The sequence below is a fragment of the Haliotis cracherodii genome, unplaced genomic scaffold (genome assembly GCF_022045235.1).
Source record: "Haliotis cracherodii isolate W230 unplaced genomic scaffold, xgHalCrac1.p SCAF_6, whole genome shotgun sequence".
In the NCBI taxonomy this organism is placed as follows: domain Eukaryota; kingdom Metazoa; phylum Mollusca; class Gastropoda; order Lepetellida; family Haliotidae; genus Haliotis; species Haliotis cracherodii.
The window spans coordinates 34,961,735-34,981,239 of NW_027266319.1; the positions used below are offsets into that span (position 1 = coordinate 34,961,735).

The 19,505-nt window shown below is 40.6% G+C and overlaps 1 protein-coding gene across 2 annotated transcripts in view; it reads left to right on the top strand.

The window, feature by feature from the left end:
• Positions 1–2,140: 2,140 nt before the first annotated feature.
• Positions 2,141–19,505, top strand: part of LOC139444726 (receptor-type tyrosine-protein phosphatase epsilon-like) — a 48,481-nt gene continuing 31,116 nt past the window's right edge. Inside the window, exons 1-8 of one of the 2 annotated variants that reach the window (XM_071225657.1) lie at positions 2,141–2,217; positions 2,774–2,875; positions 12,909–13,160; positions 13,651–13,839; positions 14,030–14,266; positions 14,442–14,579; positions 15,994–16,131; positions 18,071–18,202. In XM_071225657.1, coding sequence (XP_071081758.1) covers positions 2,142–2,217; positions 2,774–2,875; positions 12,909–13,160; positions 13,651–13,839; positions 14,030–14,266; positions 14,442–14,579; positions 15,994–16,131; positions 18,071–18,202 — 1,264 coding nt within the window. In that variant the 5' untranslated portion in view covers position 2,141. Of the gene's footprint in view, positions 2,218–2,773; positions 2,876–12,908; positions 13,161–13,650; positions 13,840–14,029; positions 14,267–14,441; positions 14,580–15,993; positions 16,132–18,070; positions 18,203–19,505 lie in introns of those variants that run through there. The other variant, XM_071225656.1, reaches the window with a different exon arrangement.

The following is a 19,505-nucleotide window of genomic DNA, read 5'->3' on the forward strand; positions in this document are numbered from 1 at the left end:
AATCACACTTAATACATACCTAGGTGGTTAAATGAAAGAATAAATATGTACCTGTGTACATGTCATTCCAGTGTACTGTCTTAAACCTTGAGGGCGGTGCTGCTTGTACTAGTCCGGACTGATGCCGATTTATAGTGCTAGCCCACTGAGATACCACGCCGCAGTTTAACGTTAAAACCCCACTCAGACACAGTAAACTGGCTCCAAGCCAACCAGTCCCTGTTTAAGCCCATTAATGCCTAGCGCCAGACAGGGTAACAACAAGTACCATCTTTTAACGTCTTTTGGTATAACGCAGCCGGGGACCGAACCCCGAACCTTCCGCTCTCCTGGCTGACGCTCTACCACTAGACCACGGAAGCGGTCTACTGAAGCCTTCCAAAGTGTCTGGTACCTTTTCTATTCTTGTCAATGGCATTATTGAAATACAGCTGGTTGTCTCTCTAAACATGTTCGCCTTTCCATGATACAATGCCTTATTATCTTAACGGGATAACGGGTGGTGTTATATTCTTTACAGAAATCTAACTGAAGCATAACTCCTGTTGTCTGTATCAATGTTATTCCCTTTACAGTTTAATGTCAATTTGTATTTTATATTATTGGTCGTGTTTTTATTAATATGGCGTGATGCGTCCTTTTATTTCTTTTCAAGGAAAAAAAACCAAACTGATCCAATTGGAAAGTTTTTGTTTCTTCTTTATCGTCAGGGGGCACGGGTGGCCCAGTCGTCTAAGGCGCCGCGATTCGGTGTACAGAGTTGCGTCCCTTGGGCACGCCAGAAACCTATGATTGTTCCTTATGTGTATCACTTATGTTTCTAGGTTTGTCAGCACCATACCCGTGCTCGTGGGTTTCACCGAAGTGGTTAACGTCTGAGACCTGCATCATCTCGGGCTTTCCTCCCACATTAAGATTACATGCCGCGATATAAATGTAATACCTTTAAAAGCAGCGTTAAACTCAACTCGCTCACTCACTCTTTATAGACATCGCTATCACCGGACATGACCAAGTGTTTTCAGCTGAAAGTTTGTCCTACTCCGCTGAAGTTGTCATAGTATCTTCCCAGAAAAGCATGATGTGAATGTTTTCGAAGTACACTGAAACACTTCATTATTCAGGATGGTCATTTTGCCAAAAAACTATTCAACTATTAAGGAAGAGAATTTATGTATGTCAACTTCTTTATTATGAGGAACACAACCTGTCGGAGTAAATACTTACTCCTTCATCTTTCACCAGGCATGACACTATACTTAAGTGAAATTAAGTGACGTGAGCGAAATGAAACAAAACACCGGAAGGAACTTCGAGCAGTCTAGCTGTCAAGCACTTCTAGCACACAGAGAAAATGCATAATAAAGAGCACGTTTGGATCTTCCTGTCCACAAACATGTTCATATTACATGGACACCTGCTAAGGCTCACATTTTCATTTATGTACAATTCAAGATGTTCATGTTCATGTCTTGTTTCATTCATGTCAAGAGACCCGTGTCTCCAGCAACCCATGCTTGTCGTAAAAGGTGACTATGCTTGTCGTAAGAGGCGACTAACGGCATCCGGTGGTCAGGCTCGCTGACTTGGTTGATGCATGTCATTGATCCCAGTTACGTGGATCAATGCTCATAATATCAATCACTTGATTGTCTGGTCCAGACTCGACTATTTACAGACCGCCGTCATATAGCTGGAATATTGCTGAGTGCCACGTTAAACAACAAACAAACAAACAAACAAACAAACAAACACAATCATGTCAAGACTTGATAAACATGTTTTCAATTAGAACAAATACTTTTCTTGTGATGCAATTTAGGACAAATCGGTTGACAAGTTTAATACAGTAAACTACGGTTATAACGAACACGCTAAAAACGAACTGACGGTTATAACGAACTTACTTTTTGTAAAGATTTGCAAAAAAAATTAGTAGTCCCTTTGAGTCCGTTATTACCGTATAAAATACGGTACTTTTTAATTTACTATTGCATTTTACCATGGCGCAACTCTTAGTACACAGACAGTCTATGCACTTATGTTATGTTACACAGCTTTAACTCTACAGAGTAGGATTACAATGACAGCATGCATCCTCCTTGTCTGACAGAGTACTTCCTTGTGTGTTGGTGGGAAACATGGCGACGGCAGTGGCTCCATGCGTCTGTTATCTTCTGTTGGCATATTTCTTCCACATACGCCTTTACCAGCACGGTAAGAGAGTCAATGTGTATGTGTATGTATGTATGTATGTATGTATGTATGTATGTATGTATGTATGTATGTATGTATGTATGTATGTATGTATGTGTGTGTATGTGTAGGTATGTGTGTATGTATGTATGTACGTACGTATGCATGTATGTATGTATGTATGCGTGCGTGCGTGCGTGCGTGCGTGCGTGCGTGCGTGCGTGCGTGCGTGCGTGCGTGCGTGCATGTATGTATGTATGTATGTATGTATGTATGTATGTATGTATGTATCCTTCAGTAATAATATACTGCATCCCACATAGGAGTATGGTCATCGTATGTCATACAGTTGGTCAGAGGATAAGGAGCCTTCAATAATGATAGAAATGATGCCGCACGTCTATGTACGCACAGAAAATGCACAAATGTCCATTTGCAGCTAACAACTTAATTTTCTCAACACATTTACGCAATACAATTTGTCAACGCCTGAAATGTACAATTTGTTTAAGAGTGTTTAGGAAGTGGCTTTTTAGTTGATGTATCGACTGTGATGTAACACGATGTCACATTTCAGCATCAGCATCACGTGAGTGTCACTGTACAAGCGGATGTGACGTTAACTTCCGGTGCACTGGCGGCTGTCTCCAGGGCTGGTCAGGCCCCACGTGTCAGATCCGTGAGTAGAATACCATGTCTACAGGTGGATTCCGTACCTGCCATGTATAAGTCACATGGTGATTGACAACACTGCCACAGTTACATTATAAAATATTCCCCATAGAGTTCCAACTTCTTACCAGTTACACCGTCGGCAAATCCACTAATGCAGGATCGGGCTTTCCTCCAAAATATTCACTCAATAAGGAAGGGAGTAAAATGTCTTCGGATTATGTCTTACTTTGTAAAATTTTATGTGTCGTTAATGCACAGTTTATATTCTCATATTGCAACCATCTTGGAACCATCTTCGGGGTGCAGGTGTCACAATGTGATGCAGAAAGCCATATATATCATCACATCACCTGCAATACAGTGCGTGATTGTGGCAGACATCAGTTCGTTTTGAAGTAATGCGGAGCTTATGTGTATACCATGTTGGTAGAACCTTCGTACAAGTCAGGGTGCATACAAATATAGGATCATAATCGGGGTGAATCTGGGATTCGAACCAGGGATAAGAAAGTACAGGCATGCCAAAGGTCACAACTCTTGGAATTGCGGGGTCCACGACTGGGACATTTTGTGCAAATAGATTCTAGTATATTGCGTTCTACATAGGAATGCCTCACTCCTATAAAAATATTCTACATCCTTCGTAGGACTATGGTCATTGTGCGTTACCAAGTAGGTAAGCGGATCAGCCTCAAGTAATAACACACTGCTTCCAACACAGGAATACGCTCATTGTGTGCCATATAGTAGGTCAGTTGATCAGAGGCCTTCAGTAACAATATACTGCATCCCACACAGGAATACGTTTTTTGTGTGTCATGTGATCGGTATGCGGATCAGCCTCCAGTAATAACACACTGCATCCCACACGAGAATACGCTCATTGTGTGTCATATAGTCGGTATGCGGAACAGGGGGCTTCAATCATAATATACTGCATCCCACACGGGAATACGATCATGGTGTGCCATATAGTCGGTACGCTGATCAGAGGCCTTCAGTAATAATATATTGCATTCTACATAGGAATATTATAACCTCATGGTGTGCCATATACATGTAGTCGGTTCGCGGATCAGCCTCCAGTAGTAACATACTGCACCCTACATAGGAATACGTTCATTAGGTGTCATATAGACGGTACGCGGATCAGGGGTCCTCAGTCATAATATACTGCATCCCACACAGGAATACGCTTATTGTATGTCATATTATCGGTACGCGGATCAGAGGCCTTCACTAATAATATATCGTTTTCTCCAAAGGAATACGGTCATTGTGTGCCATATACTCGGTACGCGAATCAGCGTCCAGTAGTAACATACTGCATCCACATAGGAATAGGCTCATTTTGTGCCATATAGTAGGTCAGCAGATTTGGGGCTTTCAGTAATAATACAGTCAACTCCCTGGGGAACCTACGACGATAGTTGCCGATGCCATATATGGAGATTGGTCATATCACCTGATGCCGCACGTTTGTGTACGCACGGAAAATACAGAAATGCCCACATAGGAATACGCTCATTGTGTGCCATACAGTCGGTCAGCGGATCAGGGGTCTCAGTAATAGATTAGAGTATCCCTGTCATATAGGAATGGTCATGTAGCACGTGTGACCAATGCAACATCGCCGACCAGCATGAACATTCACAGATTATCAAAACGCAAGTGAAAACATTAGGCAGATAAGTTACCATGTGGACTAAACATTCTAGGACTGATCAGTTGATTTAATTAAGGAATGACATTTCAAATGAGCACAGACAGTATCCAATTATATCACATTTCATAGACAAAACGTTTCCACGTTAATAATATTTCATACATAAAAAGTGATGTAGACGTGTTTTGATTTGTATGTTCCTATTTTCCGCCGCGCGGAATTGTACAGATTACACTCTGGATATTTGATACATGATTTCATGAGCCAAAATGTGATAACCGTCATTTTAGTCATGACTAATTTGATTGAGCATCATGCTCGTCGCCTCTGTCATATGCCAGTATATGCAACGTCAAGGCATGAGACTTACCATCTCAGTCATCTGCCTTAACAGATTCTATTGGGGTTGAAAGACAAAATAGCAGTGATTAATATATGAATGGATCGCTGAGAATCATCGCTAACCCTTCAGTCATAAAGTGGTGTCAAAGTGAGAGAATTAAATTTGTGTACTTTTAAAGTAATTTGTTGATGACGTGCATTGCATAGTGTATCTCTAAAATAATGATCAATCTGCTAAATGCGTTATATTGAATGGGTTAGTTTCTTCTAAAAGTCGTTTCTCGCCACACTACAGAATAGATATAATGTATCTATACATGTACTGTTGCAACTCGGCCTACACACATATATAGTTAGGCACCGTTCGTTACCGACATTATTTCGATGATAAAATTTGAGAATGACATTATATAATAAATTAAAGAGGTTATCTAGCTCATGTGGTTTGGGATAAACATATAAGAATTACATTAAATAATAAAGAGGTTATTACTCTTAATATGTATTTTGGGATGGTATATATCCTGATTCATCCAAGGCATGGTTAAAGCGTTCGCTCGTTAGCCGAAGACCCGGGTTCGATTCCCGACATGGGTACAATGTGTGAAGCCGATTTCTGTTGTCCCACGCCGTGATATGGCTGGAATACTGCTAAAAGCGGCGTAAAACAAAACTCACTTACTCACTCAAGTTTATGTAGACGCCTTTGTTTTCTATAAATAATTGTGTGTATTACGTCTTCCAAGCTAATACAGGGAAGTGAGCTACAACCTCTGAATGCCATACCCTTCTGTGATAAACTGTTCTCGGTTGTACACTCTTAGTGCCATTACATAAGAGTGACTAATTGTATGCCCTTGGTTCCAAATATGCTGATATGCATTACTACATAAAGAATAATGTAGGTATGGTAAACTGTTCTCGGTTGTGCAGTCTTAGTGCCATTACATAAGAGTGACTAATTGTATGCCCTTGGTTCCAAATATGCTGATATGCATTACTACATAAAGAATAATGTAGGTATGGTAAACTGTTCTCGGTTGTGCAGTCTTAGTGCCATTACATAATAGTGACTGATTGTATGCCCTTGGCTCCAAGTATGCTGATATGCATTACTACATAAAGTATAATGTAGGTGTGGTAAACTGTTCTCGGTTGTGCATTCTTAGTGCCATTACATAAGAGTGACTAATTGTATGCCCTTGGCTCCAAATATGCTGATATGCATTACTACATAAAGTATAATGTAGGTGTGGTAAACTGTTCTCGGTTGTGCATTCTTAGTGCCATTACATAATAGTGACTGATTGTATGCCCTTGGCTCCAAGTATGCTGATATGCATTACTACATAAAGTATAATGTAGGTATGGTAAACCGTTCTCGGCTGTGCAGTCTTAGTGCCATTACATAATAGTGACTGATTGTATGCCCTTGGCTCCAAATATGCTGATATGCATTACTACATAAAGTATAATGTAGGTATGGTAAACTGTTCTCGGTTGTGCAGTCTTAGTGCCATTACATAATAGTGACTGATTGTATGCCCTTGGCTCCAAATATGCTGATATGCATTACTACATAAAGTATAATGTAGGTATGGTAAACTGTTCTCGGTTGTGCAGTCTTAGTGCCATTACATAATAGTGACTGATTGTATGCCCTTGGCTCCAAATATGCTGATATGCATTACTACATAAAGATTAATGTAGGTATGGTAAACTGTTCTCGGCTGTGCAGCCTTAGTGCCATTACATAATAGTGACTGATTGTATGCCCTTGGCTCCAAATATACTGATATGCATTACTACATAAAGTATAATGTAGGTATGGTACATGACTCAACCAATTACACTTTCTTTGCAATACTCCCCATGAAATGTGAACATTGAATTGAATACACACTTTTGATTTTTGGGTATTTTAAATAAATATATAAGTATTATCATTTGGATCAACAATAATTAATGGAAACATCCTTAATTTAATGAGTAATAGTGTGGTGATGGCGTTTATTCTACATATAATTGTCTATAGTATGTATTTTCTCTTCGCATCATCGTATATATCACGGTCGTATTGAATATATTCTGCTACTCTTGCCTTAAATCAGTCAGAATTTAATATCCAGCATTTTTCTATGGTAAAACAGGTTTGGTGTTTATTTGTCAAATAGCGTGGTTGTTGTTTGATTTCACAACCCATTTAAAGAAAATATTAAGCCAAGGTAACCAAACTGAGAATCATGTACTTGATATTCGGACAACAATCCTTTTCAGCTCAAACTGAAATTTGGATAATAAAGCTGCTTATATGTTTTGGCTATATTTACTGCTAGACCCAATTCATCACAAACCAATGAGAATGAACGTCCTAAATGATTCCATAATGACAAAAGGTTAAGTTTCAGGCATATTTTGCTTGACTGTGTGAACGAATTTTGCAATCGCACATTTCCTCCTTATAAATGAGGAAATATGAAACATATATTTTCTCGTATGATCAGGCATCTCATTGTAAACATCTTTAAGAAATTGATATGTATGCTCAATTTTAGATGCTTTAATAACTATTTGCCTGCCTGTATGTTTTGTGTGATGCTGATATCAACTTAGAGTAATGACGGCTCTGTGGTTAAAGTAGTTATTGTCCCTCTGTGGAACACATTGTAAATACTGACACAATACATGGAGCCATATCTCACTGAGCATGGTTTCAATACTGATCCCCAGCAAATTCTCCTGGAGTTGGCCACTCATGGCTTTATAAATACGACTGCTATCCTATGCGATATATGTTTGACAAATTGCTGTTATAATGTACGGAATCTCACACTCGTGTCTTTTGACATGTTATACATCAACACTCGTTGATGAAAGTTTTATCCATTTATCAACTCGTGTTGACACATTTGTTATCAAAAGGCACGAGGGTTGTGCAATATACTGTTATAAACAGTAAAATCAGCGGTAAAAAAAAGCAGTTATAAGCAGTTTGTTACGTGTCGATTCCAAAATTGAAATATTATGTTAGCGCAGAAATTTATACGTAAAAGAACTTAAAAGAAAGAAGAATCACCAATATACAATCAATAATTATATTTCAAAATTTACAAGGTGTACAAATTAATACAAATTACTGCACAGCAATTACAATGGCCGTACATAATAGAAGGGCATGCAGTATAAAATGCTACAGCAGTGGAAATGACGATGACAAGAATAATAATCACCACGCGGCAACAGTAGGCATAGCTTCCGGGATAGGCCTAGGCTATGAATCCAGGGTGGAAACTAATCTTCACATGAAAGCTGGTCAAATTTCAGATGAAATGTGAGATGAGACAGGCTTACGCGCGCTCCGCTTATTTCGTTCAACTAGCTCCCAGAACTTTCCACACAGTACCACCACATCACAGAATATTCCATATGTTTCTATAGCGCTTGACATCCACCCATGCTATTTGAAGTTTACACATCACACCAGCATCTAAATAATAGATAGTAATTTCCTCAGCACTGCTTACATTAGCAGCTGATCATTCTCCAAATGCAATGTGCTTCTACCGAATCTCAACAGAAATAATGAAATACAGTTATAACCATTGTGTAAGAAATAAACGATGAGTGGGAGTTGTTTATCTACAATAAAACACTGCAGGGAGAATAAACCAGCCCCAGGTGATTTATTCTCCCTGCAGTGCTTTTGTGTAGGATAAGCACGTCCGAGTGTTAAAGGTTTTAGATATCATAAAAAACTAGGGGAAGTTCTTCATCTAACTTATAAACCGAAAAAAGAAACTTAAAACAACATTTATCAACCTTTTTCATGTTTCAAACATACTTTCTTTGAACCTTAGGAAACAGGCGTAAAATATCTGTTGCTGGCGTACGGTTCTTAAAAAAGACATTCTTTTGGTATTCTCACTATTTTCACGTCCATTATCTGCACCATTCCTCCCAATACCGATTGTCATTTCTTTCCACTATTCGGTGAGATCGTTCGACCATTTCGTTTATCAGCGCTGTCCAGCTGCATCTATGGGGAACAACTCGCTAGATGTTTCCCTCTCAAAACTAAAGTCGACCAATGTGCGACGACACCAAGTAGCCAGCGCATATTTGAATGCCTAGAAATGACTTCATGGTAGAACAACGTTTTATCGCAAATTAAACCACGCTTCGTTGTTCAATGTACTTTGCGATTTATTGCGTAGCTATCTTACATATAACAATAAAATACGCCTCCGTACAACAAGCCTCAGTGACCGAGGGATTGGTGATGTCATTTCCAAGTGACGTCATGGAAACTGTGATTTTGGATGATAAATCACAATGCTGTATTGTTGAGTTCAGCCACGTTAACCACACTCTCGACAAATGAGTCAGAAATACATAATCCGGGCTCATACCTAACACTACATAAGCTGTTGCTTACGTGCCAAATATTCTAAGAAGAGAAAATTAGCTATGACCATAACATTTCTGTTGATGTTAATACATTTTGCGTTTAAACGTTGTGAATTGATTATTGACGTAATACATGATTTATACTCACATAACATGGATCTGCAAACATTTGTTAACTAGTATCTATTATCTACATAGTTTTAACCATGGAACATTTTTTTACAAACACTATCAAAAGCATATTTGACAGTCTACAACTACACAAAACTGTTTATTCTGAAACAAGTGTAATCTTTAGTGTGAACAAGTAAACACCGCACCCATTGTACTGTAACCCTTGTTGAATCTGTGAATATGTTATCAAACTCAAATGTAGCTTATCTATTTTAATTTGCCCAAATTATTCAAAAGTGTGATTTCTCTTTATGTTACCCTTTACATTGTGTTTGCACTATTGACCCTCTTTGACCAGGAACCTACAAGTCACAGTTGTACTACACACGGACACATGAGACAAGCTGAACAAGAACACCTTGCCTTTTCGAGACCCGGTTGTGTCACTAACCAGTGTACTACTATCCAATAAAGTTAGGCCACTGGCTTAATTCAGTAACTATTATTATCGTTGATTGACAAACAGATGCATACCATCATTTTATAAAGCTTACACTTAAAAAGCAAGAAGTGGCCTAGAAAGTCCATGTCTTACTCTTTAATGTAACTAAATGGACGGAAGTGAATAGTCGCGTAGGATAAATAAAAGCGACAAAACCCTTTTCATATTCATAAGAAATCTCTGCCAAAAAGCAGAGTAGATTCTTTGATTACGACTCTGTCATAAGCATGTGTTTATGAATCATTATCACATAGTGATGATACCAGGTGTTCGCGAAAAGGTGAGCATATCCTGCCCTTGATAATGAGTGAGTGAGTGAGTTGGGTTTAACGCCGCTTTTAACAGTATTCTAGTTATATCACGGCGTGTAAGCTTAATGTGGGAGGAAAGCCATGTCTCTGACGTTTTCCACTTCGGTGAAACCCCCGAGCACGGGAATGGTGCTGACAAACCTAGAAACATAATCGGGGCGAACCGGGATTCGAACCCAAAATAATAGGTTTGTGGCGTGCCAGAGGGACGCAACGCTGCACAGCGAATCGCGACGCCTTAGACGACTGGGTCACCCGTGTCCCCGCACAGTATTATGAAGTACAAATACAAACCAGCACCAAAATTGGTTTCTACAGTAGGATCAGTGTATTCAATTCACAACAGGACAATTCGATAACATTTTCAAGACGTTGGACAGAACCAAAGCTCAATGTCTCTTCGCTATAGCTAGCACCAATGCGTTCGCGTCATATTTAATCACGATAGAATGGCGATAAACACATTGTGTGTCAATGTAGGGCTACTGTAGGTTGACTGTAGATTGAACCGTGCTGTATTGAATTTGGAACTGAACGTGCAGAGTTAGGTTTTCAAATGTAAAAAGAAACAACATATCACAATAAATAATATGAAGGCAGTTGTCAGTATCAAATGCAAAAATACAGTGGTGATAGCAAAAGTCAGTGATAATAATATATATTCACACAGCAGCGACACTTGTCAAGCGAGGTAGGGAATAAGGGAAGATGAGCGATCCTCACATGAAAGCTAGTACGACAGCGGTTATGTCTTTGGGAATGCCATCATAGTGGAAAAGATTTATGACTCACCATATTTCCCAGATGAATTTATCTTTTGTTTGTTTGATCTGGTTGGTTCGAGATTGCAAACGAAAGGAAAATCTCTTAACTTCCACGTTATTTTATTACTATACCAATTACATACTAGTTGAAATGAAATAGAAATTCAAATGGACAAACAAATGACAAATGATGATTTAGCATGGGTAAGAGTATTCGGAATCACGGCAGTCATCACTTGTCAATAAACATAACGGTCAGCAGGTTGCGAGTTCAACTCCAAGCATGGTTGTAGCCACCTATCATAGTGGGGAGCTTTCACCGGTGGCAGCGGTAGTACAGAGAGTTCCGCGAACGGGAAATCGCTGCGAGGAGCTTGCACACGAGCATCTGAATAATATTATAGTAACTTTCTGACGACTGATCACTGTCCAAACACAATGCAATGAACGTCTACCGACTTCAATCAACTACAATGCAAAAGTTCTACAATCACTGTTAAACTATAAAATACACTGCCACATAACAAATGTAACAACACTAGACCAGGGACCCGTTCCACAAAGCGATCTTAGTGCTACGACTGTCGTAAGTCAGTGTTAAAGAATGGGAGTTACGACCGACTTAGCGCTAAGATAACTTTGTGGAACGGGGCCCAGGTCCAAATGAGGAGACTGACTAGAGCCTGACGTCTATTAATTCGACACACTGGGGTTCGAGTTCGAGATAACGAGGTTCACAATCATATAGACGTTCATAATAAAATGTATCGGCGCCATAGTAAATTATACAACGTTGATGAATTATCCAGGTGATTTTAAGGATGAACATACTGTGTTTTCAATATTGGTATTGATGCTACATATTGGTAACCTGTAGGTTTAACCGCGCTATTTTAACATTTGAAACCTAACTCTGCACGTTCAGTTCCAAATTCAATACAGCACGGTTAAATCTACAGTCAACCTACAGTAGCCCTACATTGACACACAATGTGTTTATCGCGATTCTATAATGATTAAATGTGACGCGAACGCATTGGTGCTAGCGAAGAGACATTGAGCTTTGGTTCTGTCCAACGTCTTGAAAATGTTGTCGACTTGAATTGTCCTGTTGTGAATTGAATACACTGATACTACTGTAGAAACCAATTTTGGTGCTGGTGTGTATTTGTACTTCATAATAGTGTGCGGGGGCACGGGTGGCCCAGTCGTCTAAGGCGCCGCGATTCGCTGTGCAGAGTTGCGTCCCTCTGGCACGCCAGAAACCTATGATTGTTGGTTCGAATCCCGATTCGCCCCGATTATGTTTCTAGGTTTGTCAGCACCATACCCGTGCTCGTGGGTTTCACCGATGTGGTTAACGTCTGAAACCTGCATTACTTCGTGCTTTCCACCCACATTAAGCTTACACGCCGTGATATAACTGGAACATTGTTAAAAGCAGCGTTAAACCCAACTCACTCACTCACTCATAATACTGTGCTCACATATGAACAGGCATTGAACGTGTGTAGCACAGCAACTTCGTTCCCCAACACGCGTTGAGTGTGTGAACCTCAAGAGAAAAGAGAAAATCTTGCAAGTTTAGTTCTACACATACACCGCACGCCACTATTACGACGTCAAGACGCTCAGTGTAACGTGAGTAACACTCTCTCAGTCGATTTCTTTCGTGTTAACTGTACACATACCGTGACTATTGTAGTCAGTGTACATTGTTATTTATATGTCTACCAACAATGACCAGAAACAAGCACCTTTCTACGAAGGATATGGCCATCGAATCGGCTGTTGCAATCAGAGGTGGATATTGTCATCCAATACTTCTGAATCAGAATTGACTAATTTCCAAATTCATGGTACATTACTGCTTTACCAAAGAATTAATCTCAATGGAATCACTAAAACACACGCAATATGTTTATTACCAGGGAACATCGCTCTGAACAAACAAACACAACAAAGCGGCACTATCAATGACTGTAAGTGGGCGAGTACAGCCGCCAAGAGAGACGTGTGTGGGGACAAGACTTCCTCCCTGGCTGTGGACGGTGTGACCAGCAGCAGGTACTGGTCAGGGACCTGCACACACACCGCGCCAGGCCGGACACCCGCCTGGTGGACAGTGTATCTGGGAGAGACACACCTCATCACCAATCTCACAATATTCTTTTCAACTCCAAGCAAGTATTATTAACACACTCTACAGTAATGAATCACGACTGACCCCTCTAATAATGTTCCATAAAAAAACCAAGAGGAATAATATACAACCAAATGGAAACTGAAATACTCTATTAATACTTTTGTAAAAAACTGGTCACGGTTGTTGGGGACATATGATTGGAATATTACCAATTACTAATTTTTTCGATAATGATTGACAGTGTGCAGTTTCCGTTTAATTTATTTACCAAATGTTTATTCTGTGAGTGTGCTAATCGCAATGATGGTGATCATCGCATTGTCACAGGACTAGTCGTACGACAAAACAACACCGTCAATGTTTCACTGGTAAGATCCCTTGATCTTATTGACGTTAAATAAATGTACTTCCCTTGAAACATACACAGGGTTAACCAGACAGTTAGTTTTCGATTCAGTCGACATCGATTACCATGTTATACCCTCGTGTTGACGCCTTCATTTATATTGGATTTGTTTTGTCTCCAGGACGAATGAGAGGTTTCTTGGTCGTTGTAGACAACAACCTCTGCTATCAACAGAGCCAGTACTACCCTCCCAGCTCCCCTGTCAGCATCAACTGTGACACCCCTACACGTGGACAACGTGTCACTGTTCTGCTGCCAACACTGAATGGCTCGGAGTACATTCTCAATCTGTGTGAAGTGGAAATATATGGTAATGGACGCATATTAAGGTTTTCCTAATTTGACATACACTTAGATCAAATAGGATGTTTTGTGTGATCAGCCATGTCTTGGGAACTTGAAGTTTACTTATGTGGCAATCATAGCAATTTTATAATATTTAAATGTGTTTTATATTCATTTACATTAAAATACTAATCAAAAGTTGTTTCTCTTATCAGAGTGTGCTGACGGGAGTTTCGGGCCTGGGTGTAGTTCCTGGTGTTCCTGTAGGAACACATCCGAGGCGTGTGACAAAGCCACTGGACACTGTGAGAGTGGCTGTGCTGACGGGAGTTTCGGGCCTGGGTGTAGTTCCTGGTGTTCCTGTAGGAACACATCCGAGGTGTGTGACAAAGCCACTGGACACTGTGAGAGTGGGTGCGTTGACGGGTATGCTGGGACTGGATGTCAGGAAAGTAAGTGCATGTTGCTTCATCTTCCAACCCATGACGTATTTATTATGTTAAGAAGTGTGTAAAATTAAAAGAGATGGGTCAGGGCTGGAATTGAAATATCTGTTTTGTGTTATTTCACCCATGCTTCAAAACATTTCATTGTGATGCCCTACAAGGTCCTGCAATGTCGTTACAGCTTGTTCCCCGGGACGCTATGGCCAGGGATGCATGGAGACGTGTGGACATTGTGATGGAGGGGATCGGAACTGTGACGAGGTAGATGGGCGCTGTACCCGTGGCTGTCAGGACAAGTGGAGTGGAACATTGTGCAAAGGTTTGTATCAAGACTTTGATCCGACACCTTGGTGTCTTGGAATTGCTTGTGCTGAGCCTAGTACCAGGCCAGGCAGACATGGGGAATTGCCCTACATTACACGATCTAGTCACACAATTACTTCAGACATACATTTCATGTTGGTTTACTGGAGTGGTTTAGTTATTATTATACATCTAGTCCTGCACTATGACCGTGGATTATATTTATTTTATGAAAAAAATAATAATCTAGAAACGCATACAAAAGCAAGTCTACCCAGCCCAAGCTAGCTCTATTCTACTCTGAAATCAGCATAGGGAATATTTATTTTATTTTTAGAGTCAACACCTCGTTTGTCCGTCCGTCCGTAATCATTTCATTTCCAGAGCACAACTCAAAAACCGTTCAATATCTTTCAACAAAACTTGGCAGATATATCACACAATTGCTGAAGTGGTGACTTTTGCTATTTGCGATTTTTTTGGCATTTTTATTTATCGATTTTCATGGATTCAATTTGGACTTAGTCTGAAAAGGGTCGGGGTAGGTGTCGTTTTCGGATCACAACTTGAAGACGGTGAACGACTTTTCGTCCTTAGCTGAAACGGAGGTAGGTGTCATTTTTCATCCAAACCTGGTACATGTTTTAATCAAGGCCTGAAGTGGTGCTTTTTGCTGTTTAGGAATTTACAAAATATTTTTTTTACTTTGTGTATGACTGGACCATATCTCTTAAACTAATAGGTATTCTTTCTTGAAACTGTGCACACACAAAGACCAGGTTGCCAAACGGTGCCATGTGCTACTTTGGGGTGTTTCGAATTTATATTTTTTCCGTTTCCATGGCAACAAGTTTGACTTTGAGTCTGTTCATAGTGGCGTGTACCTGACATAGAAATACAAAGTTCCGAATCCCAATTCCATGGTATTGTTTTTATAGCTCAAGAACTACTCTTGTATACGGACAGACAGATTAGATAGAAATTCTCTCATCAAGTTGGACTTAAAGTAACAGTCAGATGATTTGTTCTTTCGAATTTGCGGGGGACAGGGGAATTTGTCATCTTCTGATGACTCTTGTTTACAATGGTTGGGTGATTCCGCTTGTAGGCATCAAGGGATGCAGGACAACACACACTGTTGCTCAGAGATATAAGGACTGCTCTGATTTCAGTATAACCACTTTTGGTGACTTACAACAGGAACCTTACTGTATGATATGTAATGACACTGACACGGATGAATAGTGGAATAATTATTGTCCCAATAAACAAGAACCCATAACACATTTTTATATTTTGTTGGGTTGAAAAAACTTAACCTTAAAAATAAACCCTTTACAAGACTTCCCGTAGTCTCGTGGAGTGTTGACTGTTATGTCTTGTCTTTACAAGACCTCTTAATGAATGTTTATTGTGATGTATTTTTCCAGAGTGCAGTGACTATTGGTTTGGTGGCCGATGTGACAGAGAGTGTAAATGTAAGGAGACTTATGAAGTGTGTGACAAGAAGACAGGTCAGTGTGACTCTGGGTGTGAAGATGGATGGACAGGACTGGACTGTCAAACACGTGAGTAGTGCAGTCGGGGTGATCACCTCCAGATGTCAAACCCATGTATCATATGGTTATGATGTGTACGTACAATGTAGAGTTGCAGTCACAACAATCTTCAAAGCATGTGTGACAGTACGGAATGAGCGGAAAACATGATGGATATTGACTGAGAGAGCATATTTCAGATATTGAGAAAACTGAGAGCATTGCTGTTCTCGATATCCGACTATGACGTCATATCTATTAGGTCACAATGAGCGATGTGACGTCATAATATTGGCATGCGGTAAATCTTGCGTCCTGTCGTTGTTCCATTCGTTGTAATTATCAGCAGAAATTTTAAACTGAAAGATGACAATACCAGATCACATTGTGCGCAGGTCGTCACCGATTATCTCCGACGAGAAGGCATACGGACATTGCACAGGCCCGCTATGTCCCCTGACATGTCCCCAATAGAGCATCTTTGGGGTGTTCTTGGGCAGAGACTGTACACCATAAAAAATCATCGGTGTTTCCTTAATTCAAATTGACAACCATCAACCTACAGGCAACATAGCTCTACATTGAAAACGCAGTATGTTTCTCTCCTAGTTAACAAGCGTGTGATATATCTATTGTACATCATATGAGTAGCTGTGAAGATAATGATATCATCATAAAACATAATGATTTGTTACATTATCATAATGAACTCTCAGCAGTTGTTGTGATCTCAGAATCTGAAAGAAAGATTGGGTTCCTGACACACCTACAGGTTCAATACCAAAATTAGACTAAGATTTAGTCCCAGAAATGAAGTTATCATCTTTAAAACATATATCTACAAAATAGAAAATAATGATATCCAAATGGAGTCCAGCACAATGATTAATTTCAGGAGCTGAGGCCATCTAGACTTGCCCAATCATTCTAGTTGGTTGGTTGGTTTGTTGTTTAACGCCGCACTCAGCAATATTGCAGCCATATGACGGCGGTCTGTAAATAATCGAGTCTGGACCAGACAATCAAGTGATTAATATCATGAGCATCGATCCACGCAAATGGGATCGATGACATGCATCAACCAAGTCAGCGAGCCTGACCACCCGATCCCGTTAGACGCCTTTTACGACAAGCATAGTCACCCTTTACGGCAAGCATAGTCACCCTTTACGGCAAGCATGGGTCGCTGAAGACCTATTCTACCCCGGAATCTTCACGGGTCCCAATCATTCTAGACTTGAGTTGTACAAAATATGGAATGCAAGCGATTTCGTTGACCAAACAAGCACAGTGATTCATAGTGGGTTCACGTGTAAGAGTAACATATGCATCATTTAACGGTGTCGGATATTTGAACATATTACCTTGGGAGAAAAATGGCAAGATGATGTTAACCGTCTCTCATGCAATGGGTTTTTCACCAACATTTCCTAAACAGGGAATCCGTGCCACAGTGGACACAAAGTCGTCCGGGAGTGAACAATCATTAGCACATGTACACGTGTTGCTAAACGTAGGGCATGTAGCAACACACTGCAGTCAAACTAACAACAGCTGTACATACCCAGCTGTACTTCCTCTGCCATGTTTGGCCCACGGTGACGCCATTACACTCCCCAAATCGCCTTATTGCTACACGGACATATGGATAATCACCCACTGAACTGATATCACAATGAGACTTATTTAACCCTAAACGACCTAAACAACGTAACTGAGCTGGCAGTTTGATGGAACAGCCTGTTCGAGAATTTTCAGTTGAAGAACACCCTTGTAACGAATTTGATTTCAAACCTATCCCCAAATGTACACAAGGTTAGTCTCAAATTTGGCATCTTATAAAAGTAATAAAGTTTGCTCTACCCCTGCGTTTAGTGTAATAAAGTATAGTTTTGCCCTGAACTATTTCAACGTCAACGCACTAGGAGGCATGTTTTTTCGTGCTTTAACCATAGGGTTCACTTCACAGCGTGTCAGGACGGGACCTACGGCTTCAACTGTAAATCCAGGTGTGGGAGATGTCGGGATGGAGTGCCATGTGAAAAGATAGGAGGAGAGTGTGCCAAGTGTGACCCAGGATTCATGACCCCGCTCTGTCAAGGTAAGGAGACATTAACAAAGTGCTGCAATACTTTTAATCCCAGTTACATGCTAGAAAGGTTTCAAACCTACAAACCACTCTTTAGCGTTTCAACTTACATGTGTGTGATTCGCGTGTTTAAGATTGTCTCAGACTCGACTCCAAAACGGAAAAATGATCAGGAAATATCGGAAAGACATGTTTTGGGAATAAATACTCACAAGATGTTGAATAAGATCACGATGCCTTTGTGTCCAATAAACAGATGATAAACAGTAGTCGACCTTTTCATTGTGCCTTGCCCCCTCCATGTTTTAATTCACCGGCAGCAAACAATCATTTATTCTTTTTTTAACACATGTAAGCTTTTGAATGTTGCCGATTTTCTTTTTCACTCCCCGACCTTTTTTTAGAGTGTAAAGACAAAAGCTTCAGCCCAAATTGTAGTCGGCAATGTCGCTGTAAGAACACAAGCGAGGTATGCGACAAAACCAGCGGAGACTGCAGCAGTGGTTGTAGAGATGGATGGACAGGGGGCGGCTGTCTGAAACGTAAGATCAAAATGACATTAATCAATTCAATCTTACACCGAATATGTCGGGAAAGGATATTTCAACAGAAAGTCATTCATAGCTAATTAACTCTGAAACACTTTTTTGTGTAATAAAATAACAGTCGCATGCTGGAGAGGAGTGGGTTTGTACAAGTCAGATGCGAGTGATACATGAAATGAGTTCAAGGTCTGTTATATTTATTACATACACACTTGTGTTCACTGTAACCACTGTGTCATGTTGTACCCCACAGCATGTCCCAGGGGACGCTATTGGTTCTAGAGTAGATATGTGTGTGTGGCCAGTGTAAGGGAGGTAACCACTGTGTCATGTTGTACCCCACAGCATGATCCAGCGGACGCTATGGTTCCAGTGTGGGTGTGGGTGTGGTCAGTGTAAGGGAGGTAACCACTGTGTCATGTTGTACTCCACAGCATGATCCAGCGGACGCTATGGTTCCAGTGTGGGTGTGGGTGTGGTCAGTGTAAGGGAGGTAACCACTGTGTCATGTTGTACCCCACAGCATGATCCAGCGGACGCTATGGTTCCAGTGTGGGTGTGGGTGTGGTCAGTGTAAGGGAGGTAACCACTGTGTCATGTTGTACTCCACAGCATGATCCAGCGGACGCTATGGTTCCAGTGTGGGTGTGGGTGTGGTCAGTGTAAGGGAGGTAACCACTGTGTCATGTTGTACCCCACAGCATGATCCAGCGGACGCTATGATTCCAGTGTGGGTGTGGGTGTGGCCAGTGTAAGGGAGGTTACCAGTG